Source organism: Symphalangus syndactylus, chromosome 8 (assembly GCF_028878055.3).
Source record: "Symphalangus syndactylus isolate Jambi chromosome 8, NHGRI_mSymSyn1-v2.1_pri, whole genome shotgun sequence".
Lineage (NCBI taxonomy): Eukaryota > Metazoa > Chordata > Mammalia > Primates > Hylobatidae > Symphalangus > Symphalangus syndactylus.
The window spans coordinates 81,543,857-81,565,972 of record NC_072430.2 but is presented as its reverse complement, the minus strand read 5'-3'; the positions used below and the strand labels follow the sequence as shown (position 1 = coordinate 81,565,972).

Below are 22,116 nucleotides of genomic sequence, written 5' to 3'. Positions count from 1 at the left end.
CACTAGGAAAGTACAAGATAAGACAATGGAAAAGATAGAGAAAAGACAAAAACAAACACACACACACACACACACACACACACAATTAGCAGTTTACAGAATACAGAAATATTTCTAGTCTTGGAAAACAAATATATGCAAATTATCATGCTATAAGGAGCAAGTAAGCTTAACAACTGAATGCCTTAACGAGGACCTGTCATTGGAAAGGAAAGGCAAATATACAAATTTTCCTTACTAATACTAGTATGGATTACCTACCTCAAGCTTAATGTAATTATGTCAAAACAATACTACAGCAGAACCTAACAGTTTTTCATATGCTTTCTCATTTCATTTTCACAACAGTCCCATGAAGAAATGGCATTACCACTATTTTACTGATAATATTAGAGCTTGAAGAGATTAAATTACTAGTAAACAACAAAACACTGCCTTCACTCTTCAGAGTCATGTTGAGTATGTATATAATTTATAATTTCTTGACTATATAATTTATAGTTTCAGTGAGTAGAGTAGTCCTCTTCTTTTTCCAGGAGTCCAGACGCCTGGCTCTTCACTGCCATGCCACCCAGATGGCGGGGAAGGCTTACTCACAGAAGGGTGTCCTACTCCTAAAAGGCTCAGGACTGCTGTAAAATTCCAATGGCACAATCCTAACAAGGTGGTAAGTGAAGGTTAGGAAAGCTGGCCAAAAGTAATAGACTGAAGCTTTTTCTCAGCTGGAAAATTATATTTCCCCCATTGATTAAAAAAACATTTTTTTCAGAATAAGAAGTATAAGAACAATTTTTAAAACTTACCTGCATGTAGAAAAAGGAGCAAACTGAACACCCTTCTCTTTGCATTCCCTTGTTATTCTTTCTTTTACATTTCTACAGAGATCTACCACCCTAAAAAAAGATAAATGAATACAATATTAAGTTTTCAAGTGAGAACTACACAAATGCTAATAAACGTTGGTTAATCTGGCATCATTCAAGTCTGACATTTTCTTAGCTAAAGCTTTCATAGTTGTCCTTTCAAGAATGGAAAAGAGCCCTCATCACTCAAATTGAGCCCTCCATTCCTAACTTCAAAAAAAGGAAAGTTTTTTCTTTTTTTGACTTAAGGAAAACAGAAAGTCACAAGAACATACTCAAGTCTCCCGAATGTGGTTTCCTACATTTAGGAAAGCCTGATTTCAAAATCAATTTGATTATAAGATTTTAAGAGCTTTAAAAAAAGCTATAAAGATGTTAATGAAAATTCAATTCTAGGTTACATGAATACCAATCTTTACCCATGTCTAAGAAGTTTTCCTTAATTTAGAAATAACTCAGGCTGGGTGCAGTGGCTCACACCTGTTATCCCAGCACTTTGGGAAGCCAAGGCCAGAGGACTGCTTGAACCCAGGAGTTTGAGACTAGCCTGGGCAACAGTGAGACCCTATCTCTACAAAATATTAAAAAATTATCCAGGCATGGTGGCACGCACCTGTAGTCCCAGCTACTCAGGAGGCTGAGGTGGGAGAATCGCTGGAGCCCAGGAGGGCAGGACTACAGTGAGCCATGGTTGCACCACTGCACTCCAGCCTGGGTAACAGAACAAGACTCTGTCTCAAATAAAATAATAATAATAATAATGATTAATTAATAATCATGATGTTAATAGCCTGGGCAATATAGTGAGAACTTGTCTCTACTAAAAATCAAAAAAATTAGTTGGGCAAGGTGGCGCATGTCTGTAGTCCCAGCTACTTAGGAGGCTGAGGCAGGAGGACTGCTTGAGCTTGGGAGGGTGAGGTTGCAGTGAGCCAACATCGCACTACTGCACTCCAGCCTGGGCAACAGAGCAAGGCACTGTCTTTCAAAAGAAATTATAATCATGATGTTATAGCAAATGTTTGATAGCTTACTCGCAAGCTGAAATCCAATTTGACAAAGATCTATTGAAGACAAACTGTGTAAAGTATTAATGTGCTATGCTGGACTATTTGATATTAAAGTCCCATTTTATTCCCCAATAAATATCCTGGTCACATAATGACACCGATTCTGTGTTTTAAACCTTGATTTGTTTACCATCATGAGACTTGAAATGATACCAGAAAAACTCAAAAGGTTGGCTTATCTCTAGTCTCAAGATGCAGACTTGACTGTATGAGAACCAATTTGATAAAAACAGTAGCATTTAAACAGATCATACTTTATAAAAGTTATCCATATTGTCAATAAGAACAAACAGTATATGATTAAAATATAAATACAAAAAGGGCTTTAGTGTCTTATTAGCATGTCACATTTTTTATTTTTATGAATACAGTATCTGAAAGTTTTATAAATTCTAATTTTATAAAACAATGTTCTTAAGTTAAATTCTTTAATTTATGAGAGTTGCAGGTATACATGACTTATCAATGTTATCCATGCATCACTTATGCAGGGCAAGAATGCACGTTTGAAAAAATATCTCATAAAACATTTAGATGACCGATATTTAGTATGTCTTTATTTTGAATATACACCTTATAAAACAAATCTTTAAATATAAATAAAATCCATTAAGCTTTAACATTTATAAGAGTTAACGTATATTACAAATTTATAAAAGTAGTAAGTTCTTTTTTTTTGGAACAAGTTCTTTATGTTGGCTCTAGAAAATGAAATTTAAGTGCTACAGCTAAGTAGTCTAAAAAAATCTAAGAATACAATCATCTGCTGTTACAGTCCTTTGCAAGTTATGCCACTGTGTGAACTGCATTTCAGTTTAAATGCACTTAAATGTATCCAATCATCTTAAATACAATAGTAAACAGGAAAATATTAAGAGCTCCTTATATCTAAACCCTCACTGATAGTTGAATAATGAAAAGGAGATGGAGAAAGGACCAGACTGAACAGTTATAACCCGCAATGGGACACTTTCAGTAAATGATTTTTAAGGAAAGGTTTCTGAAAGTATTCTCTCACAGAACTTGATCAAAGGCTAACACAGTCCACTTGGATCAATCCTTTTATAGGACAGAAACATAACTGCATACTTTCAAATTCTTACTTATTAGCAAATTTAACACTCGACCATTTCCTCCCTGAAAAAAACTTCCCTGGGGCTTTTTCACATCATTGGATTACCTCTACATCCTCTAGATATTATTATTCAATACACTTTGCCACCTTTTGTTTTGTTTGTAACCTTAGATGTTGAGGTTCCCTGGACCTCTTTCTTAGGCCTTCTTTTTTTCCCTTCACTCCATACTATCTATAAGTGTTTGTATCCACTTTCTTGGTTTTAATCAGAAGACTTGCTGGTGTCTCCAAAATCTGTAACATTGGCTAGGCACAGGGGCTCATGCCTATAATCTCAGCACTTTGGAAGGCCAACGCAGGAGGATCGCTTGAGCCCAGGGGTTCAAGACCAGCCTGGGCAACATAATGAGACCTCATCTCTACAAACAAAAAAAATTAGCCAAGCATGGTGACGTGCACCTGGGATCCTAGCTAGCTAGGAGGCCAAGATGGGAGAATCACTTGAGCCCAGGCAGTCAAGGCTGCAGTGAGCTGTGATAGCACCACTGCACTCTGGCCTGGGTGACAAAGCGAGACCCCATCTCAACCAAAAAAAAAAAAAATTTATATCTCTAACCCTTAAGATATCTATTTTTATAGACTGTACTCTCAAATTATTCCCAAGCTCATTTATAAGAATCTATGAAGAATATTCATTGAGAACCTAACAGGTGCAGCCATTGTGGTAGGGATGGGATAGAACACAATAGGATGAGACACTTAGGAATACACAAAAACTAGTACGACCGGTAGTCCCTTAAGTGGCTCATATAAGAAAAAGCCAATAATCTAATAATGTGTAAAAGTTAAAGACCCTGATCCCATGGGCTACTGCAAACATGGCCTCTAGCTAGCCAAACGTTTGAAAGAAAAAGAAAATTGCTAAATGGTTGTCAACAAGTAAATTTTACATAAAAATGTAGTTGCCTTCCATTAATTTTATTAAAACTTCAGCTGAAGAAATTGTTTTAAAGGAAAACAAATGTGTAACTGCATAAAACAGAAATTATCAGTGTGTCAATTAAATAAATATGCAAGTATATATAAAGAATAGATGAAGAGAAATAAAAAAAAAATTGCACATTAGCTTCCACAGTTGGAAGAATAAAAAAACAAGATGTCAATCATCAGTACTAACTGATGACAAGGAAATTCTTTAACTCTTAAGAGGTAGCATTGCACTAACCCACTGTCCCAGTGATATGGACTGAATGTTTGCGTCCCTCTCAAAATTCATATATTGAAATCCTAAGCCCCAATTAGATGGTATTAGAAGGTGGGGCCTTTGGGGGGTCATTAGGTCATGTGGGTGGAGCTGCATAAATGGGATTAGTGCTTTATAAAAAGATATGAGAGGGCTTGCTTTCTCTCTCTCTCTGCTTTCCTCCAGGTAAAGGTATTACTAAGAAGATGGCCCTCTATAAAACCAGGAAGAAGGCCTTCACCAAAACCCCAACCATGTTAACATCCTGATCTCAGACTCCAAGCCTCCAGAGCTGTAAGAAATAATTGTTTCTTGTCTAAGAACATTTAAGCTACCCAGTCTAAGGTGCTCTGTATAGCAGGCCAAACTGGCTAAGATACCCAAGGAGAGGAATTAAACACTAAAATGGTCTTAGACGCGTTAAAAGGTTTTCCCCAACTTTTCAAGTCCCTTGTCTTGTGTTGTATTTGTGGGGAGGGGTTGTTTTGGGGTTTGTTTAGGTTTTTCCTGCCAAGTAGACAGAACTGACATAGAAAAGGGGCTGGAGAGAGATTCTGTTTGCACAGACTAGTCCTGTGGAAAAAAAACAAGCTCCGTTAGAACGTCTGCCTTACTGGTTTCTCCAGAGAAGGAAAAATATGTTTCCACCTTTTTTTCTAAGTATTCGTCTTTAGTTTTGATTTTGGAAAGATGTTAAGCATTTATTTTTAGTTAAAAATAAAAACTAATTTCATACTAAAAAAGGGTCTTTGAGACCACTATGAATAGCTGCCAAACTATTTCTTTTTTTTTTCTTTTTTTTTTGAGATGGAGTCTCGCTGTGTCGCCCAGGCTGGAGTGCAGTGGCATGATCTTGGCTCACTGCAAGCTCTGCCTCCCAGGTTCACACCATTCTCCTGCCTCAGCCTCCCGAGTAGCTGGGACTACAGGCGCCCGCCACCAGGCCCGGCTAATTTTTTGTATTTTCAGTAGAGAGGAGGTTTCACCCTGTTAGCCAAGATGGTCTCAATCTCCTGACCTCGTGATCTGCCCGTCTTGGCTTCCCAAAGTGCTGGAATTATAGGTGTGAGCCACCGCGCCCAGCTGCTGCCAAACTATTTCTACTACTCAAAGGCTGATGACTTGATAATTTTTTTATTTAAGGGATTTATTCCCCTTGTTAAAATTTAGCATCAAAATTTGTGAATAACATTTCAACTTGAGAAATCTGATTTAAAAAAGAAAAAAAATGTGAATGACAGAGTGATAGTATAATATAAACTGGGTTACTAGCTAACAATGCATGGAATATGAACACCAATGTACTAACTCAGATGATGACTGGATGTAGAAAAGTAAAAAGTTTTCTGGGGGAAAAAAGAGAGATTGGAAGAAACCAAAATATTAAGATATGCAATCTAAGAAGTAGATTCACAGGGAATTGTTATGTCCTATATACTTCATTGTAGATTTAAAGTACTTTATAAATTTTATAAAGAAAAGTAAAATATCAGTATACTAGAAACAAATAAAAATATACAGGTTGAATATCCTGCAAAAATCCAAAGTGTGAAATGCCCCCAAATCCGAAAGTTTTTGAGTACCAACATGATGATCAAAAGAAATGCTCCAGTAATTTCCAGTGAAATTTCCAGATTTGGGATGCTCAACTGGTAAATATATAATACAAATATTCTAAAATCTCAAACACTTCTGGTCCTGAGCATCTTGAATAAGGGATTGTATAGACAATCTCTTTGAGAATTTTTTTTATTACTGGATGAGTTATAATAAAATTCACAGGTCTATTAACAAACCATTTCACATTTCCTAATCAGTTTTTATTAATTCACTAACCAATATTGTATGTATGTATTTCCAGTAAAGAAACCCTTCTAAAATCTATTTCCATCTATCTTATTTGGGCCATTTCCTAAAATATGCTCCAGTATCAACATTTTGCTTAAATTTAAAAATAGAAATTGTATGTAATTTCCTAAACTAAATTTCCTTTATAAATCACTTAAATTCCCATTTTTACACATACAAATATCAAAAACTAAATAATATTATAAAGGACAGCTAACTGGTTTTATACTTTGGGAGGACTTTTTAGAGAATATTTAAGCAATATTAATCACTTAAGAATTTAAGTCAAAGCTAAGTATAACCACATAGTAACACTGAGCATTCAATAACATTCTTCAAAATGTAAACTTCAACAATACCTTCGTTCTTTGGATCACAGACAAATTTTCTTCAACTCCCTCCACCCAATAAAACACTTGAAAATATGGCATTCTGATGAATACATTAATTTAAATAAAGTAGCTGCCTTGTCTCAATGTTTCTTCATAAAATGTTTTAAACTTACATATTCACATACAAAGAAACATTACTTCAAGCAATTCATATCGCATATTTGAATAATATCAGGCACTTTAGGATATTTTACCTGTCCCAAGGAGCAGAAGTCTCAAAAGATTCTCCTAATACATAGTATTCCAAAGCCAAGTCCTATTAAGACACAAACAGAAAAATCAAGAAACTACAACAGATGCAGAAGAATCAATAACACTGTTAGTCTTTCATATTCATTGTTAGTATCACATATTTCTCATTTAACTTCATCCACTCTTTACTATCCACCTCATAAGAGCACTGAAAAGTTGTCCCTGGAGTGAGATGCAGCCTCCGTAACTAAAGGAACCTTGTCTGTCCTATTCTCTGTATCCTTGGCACCAGGCAGAGTGCCTGACTCAGGGTAAGAACTCAAATTTATTTCTTTAGTGAATGGAGTTTCTATCCAGGAACAGTCTATGTACACGTAGAGAATACTGACAGAACATTATTTTAGTGGCATAAATAGTAAGTTAACCAATATCGAAAATTAGTCAAGATCAAAGGAGCAGGAAGATCAAGAAGTGGGGGGCGGGGGGAAGGTGTTTAGAAGGAGGAGATTTTTTTCTTAAAATCAACTTTTCTTTAAAAACAAATTTAGAAAATATGGTAATATAGTGCATCTATCTGAAGTGACAGAATAGATGAAACAACTGGAGGCACTTCAAGTAGGAAAATATTTTACAGTATAGAGGATATAATACTCATATTACAAGTAACTTATAATACTTAATTTCTTTACCCAGAGCAAAATTATCAAAATTGGAAAGAAAGCTTCACAAGCCACCACAGAAGTCCAGAGATTTTAAAGAAAACTTTATAAGGCAGAAAACTCAACATATGTTAAGTTTTCACTTCAAGTAAAATGAGTCATTTCAACCCACTTGTGTTTGGGGAAAAAAAAAATCCCCAAATTACTGATCTGATCTAAAGCATGCGTTTTTCTCTAATGCACTCATTTATTCAGTAAAAATATATTTAGAGACAATGGTATTAACCATTGTAAAACTTATAAAAACAGAAAACATGTAATCCCAGGGTAGGGGGTGCGGAATCCCTAACTTGTTTTTGACACAGTTTTAACATTAACTAGAATCTTAAAAATTAAGATAGATACCCAAATTGTGTCTATGCTGTACTTGTTACAGTTGTATTTCATTTTCTAGAATTCTGAATTCAGTATTATGGGGAAAAGGCCAATATCCTCAGACAAAATGCCTAACAAACAACATTTTATATATATTCAAAATGTTTACTATGGGAAGAAACTATGATACTGACAGCCTATAAAGGTAGATATTATTTACAAGATCTACAATCATCTATTACCTTTCATGATCAGTACATCCCTTAATCAAAATTTCTAAAATGCTGAACAGGCAATAAATATACTTTTACTTATCATCATCACTGTGGGGGCGGGGGACAAAAGAGGAGGACTATATGCTTCAAATTCACTGCAATTTAACATTTAGATTTTAGCTGGGATTAAATTTTTGCTAAAATGAGAACATATTAATTCAGTCTTTTTTAGAGAAAAACATGTTGTACATAAGCTTACAACAATTGTTGTGTATAAGGTTCAAAATTTCCAAGAGAAAAATTAGTAAATTTAGTATTTGGAGGTGATGGATATCCCAATCCTGATTTGATCTTTACATATTATATGAAACTATCAAAATATCATATGTACCCTGAAAATATGTACATCTATTATGTATAAATTTCCAAAAAATTTTATGATTAAAAAAAGAAAGCTGAGTATTTGTGGAAGCCAAATTCTCAATAGGATATCTGAAAAATGACCTTTTAGAGTAAGATCATTCAACTTATGTAAACAGGAAAAATAAAAAATAAAAAAAAGTAACCCCAGCAACAGCAGAAAGCAATTAATCAGTAAATACAACAGACTTGAGATAATAAGACTATTTCAGTATATCATAAGTAGAAAATCTAGAATTAGAAACATTTGAGTGTTCAAGTACACGTAATTATTTCTTTAATTCTATAATCATCATCAGTGAACAAATAACTACTTCAAGTTAAATATCAAAATTTTAAAATACAGTTAAAGATTTACACATCATTAAAACAGATTATTAAGTGAAGAATGTTGCTAAGTAAAACAGCTTGATTTTAACCAAGTAATGTTATGAATGGTATGCTCAACTTTTAAACAGAGAAAGGCTCCATTCTTTTAAAGAGCAGAAAGACATATTAAATCATCTTTAACTTCTTCAAGAGCTTATGGAGAAGGTTTAAATGGGCTTCTGAAGATTTGTAGCTAAAACAAGGTTCATGTAAAATGATATGCTAAATTACAGTAGCTTAAAATTTTAAAAAATAGGGAAGACAATTGCATACACTTGAAGTAAGAAAAAGTATTGTTTGCAACATAAATTAAGTGGCAAGGGAAATATAACTTACTCGAATGTATGCAATGACATAGGTCAGCAAATAACCCCTCTGTCCATTATCTTCTCCAGCTGCCAACCCACTGTAATTAAAGAACGCTGTTAATAAATTTTTTTATCTTAATCTCATTCATCATAAATATATCAAAAAGCTGTCAAGCGAATGAGTTTGAATATCAAAAATCTGAAAACACTTTTAATATTTGTTTCGTCTTAATTTCAAACTTTCATCCACCAAATAAAATTGACTCATAAACTCAACTACTTCTACCCATATTCTCAAAAGAGCACAGAAAGAATTAACTATGAGAAACAAATAAGCTGAAATAATCTTCACACAAGTATTCTTATTTTACTCATCATATTCTTACTCACATGTTCATGTTATTATTGTCTCACTCATATTTGAAGAAATGTGACAACTGACTAGGAACTCCCCAATACTGAGAAGCTTCCAGAATACAAGATGACTACATAGTATTTGGAATGTTAGATGTGGTGTTTATTTTATGAAATTTATGATTTAAATGAGAGACAAAACATACTTACATAGAAATATTTTATAAAGCAATGTATAAACAAATACAAGACCAACACAGGTAAGGTCTTACTACTATGAACATATAAACTATCTCTTTCAATTGGAAAATTTCATCCATAGAAATTGTATTTGATTATCTAGTTAGAATTAATCCCATATAAACATATAATTCAGTCCAAGTACTCTTGTTTGTAAAAGTTATTCTTATTTTAAAAGACAATGAATGAATACTGTTTTTCCAATACCTTTAGTAAACAGTTTTTAATTATGCTTTTTCCATTATCATACAGAAATTAAAATTTTAACTTTAGTCAACTAAAGGAAAAATTGTTTATCTTATCGCCTCAATTAACACCTTATAATTAAATATTTTCTTCTTCTGAAGTTGTGTTGAATTTGGTAGTAAGTAAACACTACAATGTAGATGTACTCTTGCTCTGTACAAATACTGTAAGATAATTTCAAGCTAAATGGGCTAAATCAAAATTTCCTGACTTGCCACTATAGGTAGATGGTGTTATCCAAAAGAAGTGGCAAAGATTTGATATAAGCAGCTCTAGTCTAGAACTACTTGAGAATGGGGTATAATAAAAAAAAAAAGAAGGGGACTGTTTGTATTAGAATGTTAATGAGCAAAGAAGATAAAACTTTCGTCAAGCAGCTGAAAGTGAGAAGAAGAGACAGAACACAATTCTGAGTTGGATGTGAGGTTGGAGGTAGAAAGCCAAATAAAGTTTCAAAACAAAAGGAAAACAAGTCAGAAAACTGCTGTGGCAAGTGCTTAAAGGAAAATAGCTTAGCCCATAGCTCGAGTAGATATAAAATAGAGTCAGACTCTGAGTCCAAGAGAGAAAAACCACCACAGGTTTAGGAAACAGAAACAGTTCATCCATCCTGAACCTAGTGGTGGAAGGAAAGGAAAAGAGAGTGAGGAGTAAGAAAAGGTGCAAGACACCTGTGTTGGGAATATTTGAGAAAAGAGAATGCCAAGTATGTACCTGATGAGAAGTAACAAGTATAAACATTTAGTAGGCTTGCCTCTGTTATGTTGAGATGAGACAAAAAGTCCTACTTTTCAGTCCCAAGTCATCTTTCTTTAGACCCTCTTCTAATATTTCTAATATCTGGCAGCAGGGAGGAAACAGATCTGTTCACATTAGGATCCAGGGAGACCAACCACAGGGAAACATGCATTTTCTAATTCAAAGCAGGAAGAAATTGGATGTCCTTTCTAAATTCATAAGCCCAAAGAAGTACAGTCAGTCTGGGCTTTACAAGGAAATCATAGACTTATGACTGAACTTTTTGAAACTTTTCTCTTTTTAGCTTTCAGAACTGTCAATATTCTGGCCAGAATTACCTTAAAATACAATATGTTAAAGAATAGTAGGGCTTAAAAATTAAATGCCTCTAAATGGTGACTTTTGTAATCACTCCAAAATGACTGCATGTAGATTCAAACTGCTTTATGTTAAAGTAGCAACATCGATCCCCTGCTTCCTGCTGTCCCCACAAATTTCAAACATCAATTCAAGGTTTTTAAACAAATTTAAAGCTGTCTCATGAGGAAGGACTGGAAAGACTAAAGAAAGAGGAATGAGAGACAATCTTGTTATATAAAAGGGCCATCTGGTGAAACTAATCACTCTCACGCTGAATTACATTAAACAACTTAAGCATGCTTTAAAAATAACGATAACATATTACCTTAAGTTCTATGGTAAATGTCAAAACACTTGTCATGAGTGCTGACAGGTAATGTTTATTCTGCTCTGCTCTTGGAGAAGTTAAAATACATTACTAGCAAACATGGATAAACAATCAAAGTATGATTATTCATTATGTGGCTACTATGTTCTGTTGGGTCATATGTGTTCAAAGGTATTGAACTGTGTTGGGGTGGGAGTGAAGGGCAAGCAAAGAGAAAAAATGGCTAAGACAACACATAAAAATGCTCTAAATTGTTGGGAGTACTTCATAAAAATCAATGTAAAGCTAATAAGGCAGTAGAGAGTTTCATAAACAAATAAAAAAATAAGGGATAGATGAATAATGCCCCAATTCAAAATAAAATACATGAGCTAAACTAGCACATGAAAACTGTAGCAGAAAGAAACTTGGTGGTGCTTTCCTTTGTCTTGTTACGGAGGAGAGATGATTGAGGATTGAGGGTGGGAAGAGTGGCATTTTACCTAAGTAAAATATCCTTGAATCTTCAGTTATTAGAACAAAAAATTAGTGCCTACAGAAAACTGGTGGGATACTAGAACTTCTGACAGAAAACCAAAAGAAGATATTTCCAAGTATTAAAAACTTAAAATAGGCCAGGCGCAGTGGCTCATACCTGTAATCCCAGCACTTTGGGAGGCCAAGGTGGGAGGATTGCTTGAGCCCAGGAGTCTGAGACCAGCCTGGGCAACATGGCAAAACCCCATCTCTACAAAAAACACACACACACAAAAAAAATTAGCCAGACATGGTGACGTGCACCTGTAGTCCCAACTACTCAGGCAGCTGAGGAGGAAGGATCCTTTGAGCCCAGGGAGGCTGAGGCTACAGTGAGCCATGATCAGGTCACTGCACTCCAGCCTGAGTGACAGAGCAAGACACTGTCTCAAAAAAAAAAAAAAAAAAAAAAAAAAAAAAAAATCGAAGTGGCTCTAAGTAATCTAAGTAATCTGCCAAATAACAATCTGGGTTGTTTAAAACAGAAGATGTCCACATCTAATAAAAGGGAGCCAGAATGAAAGTATATTAAGAAATTAATTATAATTAAGAAGGAACAAATAACAGCAAAAAAAAAAATTGAGACCTCAAATGGAGCCAGTCTTTAACTCTTTACCCTTGCTTTAAATTGAATCTCATTCACTATAACCTATTTTTAATGGACAAATTTGATACAAGTTTTGTTTGAGTAAGCAAAACTGCTAGAAGTACAGCAACAGTGCTTGGGCCTAAGTGTCAGTATCTGAAGGCAGCTGGATGCCATATTTTAAAGAAGATTCACTTACAGTTTTAATTGGTAAATGGATAGTGACATATGAGAAAACAAAACTGGCATTACTGACATTCATGTCAGTTGGTGGCTCAAATTAAAACTGACAAAATAATGCCTCTAATCCCAGCACTTTGGGACGCCAAGGCGGGTGGACCACGAGGTCAGGAGTTCCAGACCAGCCTGACCAACATGGTGAAACCCCGTCTCTACTAAAAATACAAAAGTTAGCCAGGCGTGGTGGCATGAGCCTGTAATCCCAGCTACTCAGGAGGCTGAGGCAGGACAATCGCTTGAACCCAGGAGGGAGAGGTTGCAGTGAGCTGAGATCACACCACTGCACTCCAGTCTGGGTGAAAGACTAAGACTCCATCTCAACAAAAACAAAAACAAAAACAAAAACAAACAAAGAAAAAAATCCTGACAAAATGTATTGACAAATATCTAAAGATGAAAATACACTGTTTTACAGGTGGCACAGTAATTAGGCATAAACAAAGTAGAATAAAAGATATCAGGAAAATATAGTATTCATTTTCATTCATTCATTCAACAATTATTAAATCAAGTATCTAGAATGAACTAGACATCAACAGTGATGCACAAGATAGGTCATGCCCTATAAAAATTATAAGGCACAACAAACAAGCATTATGTCATCATCCTACCCCATTCTAACAGGAAATGTGACACATTACTAACTAGTAATGACTTACTAGGCATACTTAATTGAAATTATAAAGATAGATCCTAAAAACTGAAATTCCTCTGTGTGTGGGTGTGTGTACAGATGTGGAGGTGTGTGTGAGCAGGGAGACGACTGAGGTGAAACTAAGCAAATTTAACTCTATATACAGTTATTTAAATGAAAAAGCAAAATGCACTCTTCCGTTTTCCTACAAGCCCTTCTGAGAAATTATGAAATCCAAGTAAATATTTAAATATACAATGAACAATTTTTTAAAGTTTCAGTCTCTAATATTTAAGGCTAGAGTAGGTTTTAAATCTCCTTGTGTCTTACTAATATCATATGTTTTAAGAAAACAGTCCTTTAATCAAATTACGTACGTACTGGCTATAACTTAGAAACTAAAAAACGGGTACATACATACGGCTAAATTCCTTCTGGGAAGGAAAACATGTACATTTCAAAAATTCAAACAAAAATGAGAGGACCTGAAATTCAAGCCATCTGGTCATTACATGGATTTTATAGCACAATTATTTTTAAGTGATTTAGTTAAAATATCAGCAATTCCCAAAACAGCTATTGAGAAAAGATGAAAGATGAATAAACTTTCTCTTTTACTGAAAAAATTAAAATTCCATTTGCCAATTTCAGAATACGGTAAAAATAAAAGTGAGACATTTTCAATACTTAAAAATAGTGCAAAAGAAAACTAAAATTAAAGTCTAAGATTAGACTCTTTTCCCCTTTAAGAATACTGCACGTTAACACTAAATTCAGACAACCCTAGAAATAAGGGGCTAATATTAGATATGAAAAAAATACATAAAAGTGAGGCATTCTAAAACACATGGCTCCAAATTAAGTGTTCATTTGTTTTCTTAAAAAACAACAAAAAAGAAATGAAAATAAATATTTACAAAAAACTCATATTAAGCATAATGTATATGATATATTTTAATCCCTGAAATAAAAAAAGAAAAGATTAGTGTCTAGAAACTGTTAGTTTATGTACTTTAAAAGGAAAGGAAAAAATGTAGTCCTGATAAATGGCATTTTCACTATAGTTCTCATCAATCAGTCTTATAATCCATCAAGAAGACAGACAGAAACCACCCTACCATTATTCAGTTGGTTATAGATGTGAAATGTTTTCTGTTTCTTTAGACCAGCACAAAACAGTAAGTGACAGGGGGTGGAGTATAGATAATTTATCAAATACCTTCGATTAAACACAATTTCCTTTTAAAAACACACTAGTAGCATGCTTTATACATACACTATTATCACCACAGAGTAAGAGGACAATGAATTTTCTATTTTACTCTAGTAGAACAAATATCACAAAACTGACATTAATGTAAAAATCTAGGAAAAATACAATGTTTAATAATAATATATATATGATTAGACAAGAGCAACATATCAATCTAACTTCCTAAAAATTTTGGAAGTAAACCAAAACAATATTTTAAATTTACTATCATAATTTACCACAAATTTAATACTAAACTGAAATTAATAACTGCTTTGAGACATGCAGTCTGCTTGGAGACATTAATGCCTAGTACTTTAATAATTGCTTGGTGATATGAGAATCTTAGCTTTTAACTTTCTTTCTCTTGGCATTATGAACTTGAAGCCATACCCAAATTTTGCAGCAATATCATACACTTGTTTTTCATGTTGAAGAACCTTCTCACGGTCCCCCTCAAACAGTAATGTGGCTACACTTAGCTGATTTGGGTCAAATCCTTTAAACTACAAAAAAAAATATATATATTATTACAGATAAGTCTTATCCTACAAAATAATAAATCAAAATACATTTTGCTCTTTTCCTTCTGATCTGGCTCAAATACACTGATTTCTTAAAAATTGAGCTTTGGAACTTTACATGTCAATCACTAAGAATGTTTAATAAACCTATTCAGGTCATTACAATGTAGCAAAACTATTCAGCATAGAAAAAACACTTCATTTCAAAGTATGCCACAGTGTTAATCATAATAACATATTGCTTATGTAAATACAACAAATAACTTGTTGAAATAATAACTATGATAAAGAATCAAAAAACTGCAGAATGATGGAATAAAGTAACTGGATATATTGGGCAGGAAGCAAAAATCAACAACATTCCTACATACTAACAATAACTTCTTATTGAATAAAGTTTTCAAAGGCGATCTTATGCATAAAACTAACATAGTATCTAACAATCTTAGAAAGAAATATAGTAGGAAACATATCTAAAACATATCCAAAAAAAGATGAGTAAGACATATGCTCCTAAATGCATAAACTAAGTATTATAAACCACTCAATATTTCTCCAAATTAATGTACTAGTTTATTCCAATTCTAATAAGAAAACACAATGAACTTCCTAAAATGATGAAAAGTTTCTAAAATTTTTCTAGAATAATAGGTGATGGTGATAACAAGGAAAATTCTGAATAGCAAGAGGGAAAAATAGACCTATAACAATGAAATCTATTTATTTTTTCAAGAACAAAAAGCTCATTAAAAAAGACTGAGATGCACTAAAATGGAGTCTATTTCTTAGATAAGTGTATAAGATATGAGGCATAGCAAATCAATGTATGAGAAGCACAGACTAATTAACGGTGCTGCCACAACTGATTAACAATTGGAGGAGCAGGAGGAGAAGATTAATTTAGATCTTTTTCACATAATAAAATTGGAATAAATACAAATAGTAATAAAGACAATTTTTTTTTTTAATTCTCATTTAGTATAAGAGAGAGAGTGAAGAAAATGGCCCTGATCATATTTCTGGAGGAAGGAAGGCTTTTCTAAGCTTAGACTATATTAAATAATCACAGGAAAAGATAAAAATTTGAAACTTTTACACCAAAAAAGAAAAATCCCTATTAAAAAAGGAGATGCCTGACTGGGAAAAAAAAATTATTTACAACATTTAAGACAAAGGGCATCTAATAATTCCAATCTCAAAGGGATACATAAAAGTACCAAGAAAAAAACATGAAGCTGCACCCCCCTACCACCACCTGGCAAAAATAACCATATCCAACGAATTCACACAAAAATTAGATCTAGAAAATAAAAGAAAGTGTTAACGTTCAGTCTCACTGGAGCTTCAAAAAACATGAACTAAAAGAAAGCACTGTTTTCCCCCGGTAAATTTAAAATGTAACAAAAAGAATCCCACATGGAATAACAAGGATGCAAGGAAAAGAAGGCACACATGTATTATAAGATGGCTTAACACTCTAGGAAAGAAATTCAACAATCAAAAGTTAAAAAGAATCCACACTCTTATTTCACTTTATGGATACCTTCTATAAAGGAAAAAATTCAAACTATAGAAAATGTTATGAAAACAAAACTGTTCAAATGCAGCGTTATTTTTAGAAGCTTCAAAACTGGAAAAAAATTAAAATTTTCTGAAATTGACTGCCTGATTTACTTAATATTTATTCCAACATGAAAAATTATAATTCTGAAATGTACATAGCAACATGGAAAAACACCCTTATAATAGGTGCATGTGGGAAGAAAGCAGAAAACAGATATCTTAAGCATTTAAAATTTTAGCATTTTATAAAAAGTCTTACCTTTGTAATATAAAACTTTTTTAATCCATCCAAAAATGATGTAAAAATAGAGGAAACCTGAGGTTTAAGAGCATGACCTAAGAAGAGAAAAAAGTTTATATTAATAGGTTATTCTATATTTTTCAGAAGATCAAGAAGCTACTCCAACTTAGTATCCTAAAAGAAAGTAAAAGTTTTCACAACTTTAATTTTTAAAATCTTCCCATGTTATTTACATACTTATATTAAGATATATAGTTATATTAATATTTGCTACTTTTATCTTCTTTCAAATGTCACAAACAACTTTTTATTTACAAAACCCATTATCAATTTGATTTTTTAAGTCAAATTACTATACGTAATAAATACTACACATAGTTTAGGTTTTCTTTCAACGATATGGTTTATACATAATAAAATTACTTCATTAATTTTTATTTCATTAAGAACACCCATGGTGGCTGGTTTTACTTTTTTTTTAATTATATAGAAACAATTCAGAACTATAACCAAATATGGAGTTAATGCCAAGTTTAAGGTTGTTTCTTAATTAATTCTTAATTCATCCAGAATTCTTGGCATAAAACTAGCAACTGCTTCCTTAATCACACCCGGAGAGTTAAAATTGCCAAAATAACATAAATGGAGTCTCAAAGTCTGTTAAATTAACATCTTTGCCTGCAGATTAAGCTTAATTGAGTGAAAACCTTTTACTGTTTTCTCACTTTTCAGAAAGTAGTAACGACTCAACTCCTATGATTGTTACATTTAAGAGTCATGCATCTGGCTTCAGTGTTAGCAGCCCAATTCAGAAAAAGGTGTCATACCATTTATACAAAATTTTTATAAAGAATTTCAGTCTTAAGTAAATCAAAATTATCTCCAAACAAAAAGTTTCTTTTTTAAAAAAAGCCTTTAAGGTTTGGGGATTTTGTTTGTTTTTAAAGTGTAGGCCCTTCCTTTCCTTCTTTTAAAATAGGTGCAAAGAGCAAACTAGCTGTTTCTAAAACTACCACTGGTAGTTTTTTTCTATCCTTTTTTTTTTTTTATAAGAATCTCAATCTGTAATACTACTTATTACTACATTTTTGCTGATTATAATAGGAAACTGTGTTACATAAAAGACATTAAAAAAAGCCAACAAACAAACAAACTGAACTGCAGGTTAGATAGAGATCAACCTAGCAATCTTTTTGAGCTCCTGGATCACAAGTAAGAGATATGCTTGGGGATTTTTTTCTTTTATTTTAAACTATCAGAGATGCTTCCTAGTATAACTAGCGCTTTAAGAGACAATTTCTAGTATCTGTAAAGATAGAAACAACGTATCATCAAAACATTCATTTCTGGTCCCAAATGGAACTCATCCTATATTAGCAACAATTAGAAATAAATATATAAACATTTATATATTGAATGTCCATGTTGTATTCTTGGCAGAAGTTGAAACTATCTATTCTTTATACAAAAGCCTTTATACAAAAGATTCACTTATCTTTATACAATGCATGGGGACTCCATATGATACTACTCTGATATGAAATAATCCTTAAGGGTAAATGTTCACCTTAACTCATCGAGATTTATATGCACAATTTCCATTAATGCTAGTAGAATTACTCACATACATCTCTGATACTAAGGTGACATGATAGCTTTGAAGAATAAATTATTGTAAAAGTGATACTGACTTTTAAGTGGGTCAAGCATTAGTATCAACTAGATAATATTATCTTTTACTTTTTCTTAAATATGTTGCCTATCAATATAATTACATTTTAAACATATTCTAGCTATTGTGGGGTTTTTTTTGGGTTTTTTTTGAGACGGAGTCTCACTGTGTCACCCAGGCTGGAGAGTAGTGGTGTGATCTCGGCTCACAGCAACCTCTGCCTCCCAGGTTCAAGCAATTCTCCTGCCTCAGCCTCCCGAGTAGCTGGGACTACAGGTGCTCACCACCACGCCCAGCTGATTTTTGTATTTTTTTTTTTTTTAGTAGAGACAGGGTTTCACCATGTTGGCCAGGCTAGTCTCAAACTCCTGACCTCAGGTGATCCACCTGCCTTGGCCTCCCAAAGTGCTGGGATTACAGGTGTGAGGCACTGCAACCAGCCGCTATTGTGGTTTTTTAAAATATTAAACTCATTTTCAAATTTACTAGCTGGACAGTTTGATTAGTGAATTTTCTGTTATTTCAATGTTAATCAAGTCATTTGAAAGGATTTATTAATTATCTATATTTTAAAGCTGTGGTTACAGACAGTGCAAAAACTCTTGTGCTTTGTAGTCAGACAAATCTGGGTTCATCCCCAGCTTTACCACATATGATTTGTGGACTGTGGTCAAAATAATGAGTCTTTGAGTCATTTGTAAAGTGGGGATACCACTCTGATGAACAGTCATGAATAGAATTTTATAAAGTGTGTTATTGACAATAGAATTTTATAAAGTGTGTTATTGACAATATGATCAGCACTATGCTATCTAGGATTTGTTCACCCCCTTGCCAGTTTGATGATTAATTGAATCAATATACAAATGCCTATTATGTGATAAGTGCAGGTGATAGAAAAATGACTAAGAAACATACCCTAAATTTGAGAAACTTTGGTTTATAGAGGACATCTTTGGATTATTTCAATATACTCAATGATATATACCACTTCAATATACTAAAATTAGATGTCAATATAATGTATTAAGAGTTGTACCTGAGGTAGAGATTATATTTAAAATATTAACATCTAATAATACGGCATGTGCTTCGTTAACAACCAATGTGGTATAAACACCGACCAATCAGCCATATGGCTACTGCAGGGTGTGGACACCTTTTGTTGTGCTAAGCATTATTTCCTCTGTTGCTTGATCATGAAGCCATGACAGGATATATTAATGTTAAGGCTTCAATTAAAACTGAGAAATAAAAAAGGTTATATAGACAGCCAAAAAGCATGATCAGATCTGTATTTCAAAAGGATCACTTTGGTGGCTAAGTAAAGGGCAGAGGGAGGGGAGACACAGTGAAGACTAGAGAAGGTAGAACCTATAATACCACAGAGGGGAGCAAGCTAGAGGGGAGCAAGTAAGTATGTTTTCAGGTATAGTAATGAGAACACGGAAGAGGGATAACAGGAAGACTTTCTTTAAACTTTCACTTTAAATTGTTATGGATTCCAATTATAAATAAGTATGGCCAAATCATAACTAATTTTACAAAGGTGCCTAGGTCTAACATTGTTTACAACAACAATAACATATAAATGAATAACACAGTCTTATTAATTAGATGCATGGCTCTCTTTAAGACCTAGATCTCTAAATGCAGGCCAAAACACACAAGTGGTTTTTCATTTGATTTAAGTATTTCATTACTTATAGAACATATTTATCTTAAACTTTTGTCAGTAGTATAGTATTTTGAAAATAATTTACTTAAAGAAATAAACAATTATGACTAACTTAGAAGAATGTAATCTTAAAACTCTTGATATGTTATGAACCTGACTTTAGTTAAGTTTCTATATAACTATAACCATGCTTCCCTAAATTAAAATCTCAGCTTACTTTTAGACATGACAAAAGCCTGCCTATCTTTGCCTTTAGTATTTATTACTGAACGATCACTCCCATGATTTTAGGAATTGTTTTGAGGGTATTTAAATTCTATAAACTTAAATCCCAAAGTAAATTTCACAATATAAGTACAACCCATTATCATATCTTTTTCCCAAGACCACCACCCATTCTTCTGTTATTTAATCTACCCAATCAATCAAATCAGTCTAATTGTTGTCTTCAACTCCTCCTTTTATTTAGCCTTCCACATCCAGTTAGCAAACTGATTTTCTGAAAATCTATCATCCATTCTCTATCTCCATTGCTGCTGCCATGCTCAAAGCCCTCAAACTTTGCTTCTGGAACTGTTTCATCTCCTAGTGTTTCTCCTCCATGCATGTACCCTTCTAATCTATCCTGCACAATGCTGCCAGAATGAGCAAAGATGTAAAGTTGATTGATTTTATACTTCAAAGAAATCCCACTGCTGACAAGACAAAATCCAAATCTATCCTGCAAAGCCCTAGCCCACCCATCCAACTTTATCTCATGTAACAACCCTAACCCTACCCTCTATTTGAGCCACATAGAACGATTTGAAGTCCCCTAACACACATCATTGAGTTTCACACCTTCACATTTTTGCTGCCAAGTGAAGAAGTCTGGTAGAGAAGAAGAGACATCTAGGCAAACTTGTATACACCTTTGAAGATTTAGCTCAAGCATCTCTCTTATAAAAGCCTTTTCTGACTCTTTATCCTCAAGCAAAATCAAGAAGAATCAATTCCTTCATTTGCAGCCCAAGGTATTCAGTGCAGTCTTCTTTCACAGGCCCTCCAACACTGCTGCCTTCACTCATTTATGTAATTGTTTATCTTCATTAGACTGACATCTTCCTGAAAGGCAAGATTGACGTTCTTTCTACCTCTGCACTCCGTACTCTTCCTACTGATGTTTCATAAATTTCTGTGGCTAAATGACATTTTAAAATTACCACTCCTTACTTACCAAACTGAAACTGCTTGTTGTCCATGAGGCGAATAGATGCCGGAGCACATCTCTGTTTTAAAAAGAAAAAAAAAGTGATATAAATTTAATACAGTAAGAAGCTAGACAGGTAGAATATGAATATTATCTTTCTATATTTAAGAGATCAAGAGCTTAGTTCCTAAGGATTTACAGAGGAAAAAAGTTAACTTTTCATATATTTTTATGAAGACAAATATCAATGACTTCTATAAAATATTTGGAGAGAAGAAATCTACAGACATAAATAAATACAAACATAAGTTACCAGATTTTAAATTTATCAGCAGAAAAAGCTGCCTAATGTCTGGCAAAGACATATGAGAATATCCTAAAAGAAATACCAGATCCCAAAGTGGATTATTTTAGAACAAAGACGTTTCTAAAACTAAAATCCAGTGCCTCAAGTATTATGCCATTTTATGAACTATACTGTATTTTGTCCACAGTAAAGGTAGAAGATGAAGACATTCTGACTTTTAGATGAGCACTATTTCAGGCAAACCACACAGCCTCCAAACATCACTTAAAACACAAACACACAGCTTTAAAGTCATATTCCAAACAAAAATTACATTAAAACTATCTTATTTTCTATTTTGTAGTCTTATTAAATGTATAGTAGTTTAAAAATGTTAAAGAAATGTACAACCTGAGTAATTTCAAATATTGGCATATCTT

The 22,116-nt window shown here is 33.3% G+C and overlaps 1 protein-coding gene across 3 annotated transcripts in view; it reads right to left on the bottom strand.

Annotated features, from left to right (window-relative positions):
- Positions 1-22,116, bottom strand: part of AGPS (alkylglycerone phosphate synthase) — a 150,985-nt gene that overhangs the window by 24,964 nt on the left and 103,905 nt on the right. For all 3 annotated transcript variants that reach the window (XM_055289829.2, XM_055289830.2, XM_055289831.2), the window contains exons 12-17: positions 21,418-21,469; positions 16,870-16,946; positions 14,917-15,029; positions 9,058-9,127; positions 6,686-6,747; positions 804-893 (exon numbers count right to left, since the gene is read on the bottom strand). In XM_055289829.2, the coding sequence (XP_055145804.2) occupies positions 804-893; positions 6,686-6,747; positions 9,058-9,127; positions 14,917-15,029; positions 16,870-16,946; positions 21,418-21,469 (464 nt within the window). The remainder of the gene's footprint in view (positions 1-803; positions 894-6,685; positions 6,748-9,057; positions 9,128-14,916; positions 15,030-16,869; positions 16,947-21,417; positions 21,470-22,116) is intronic.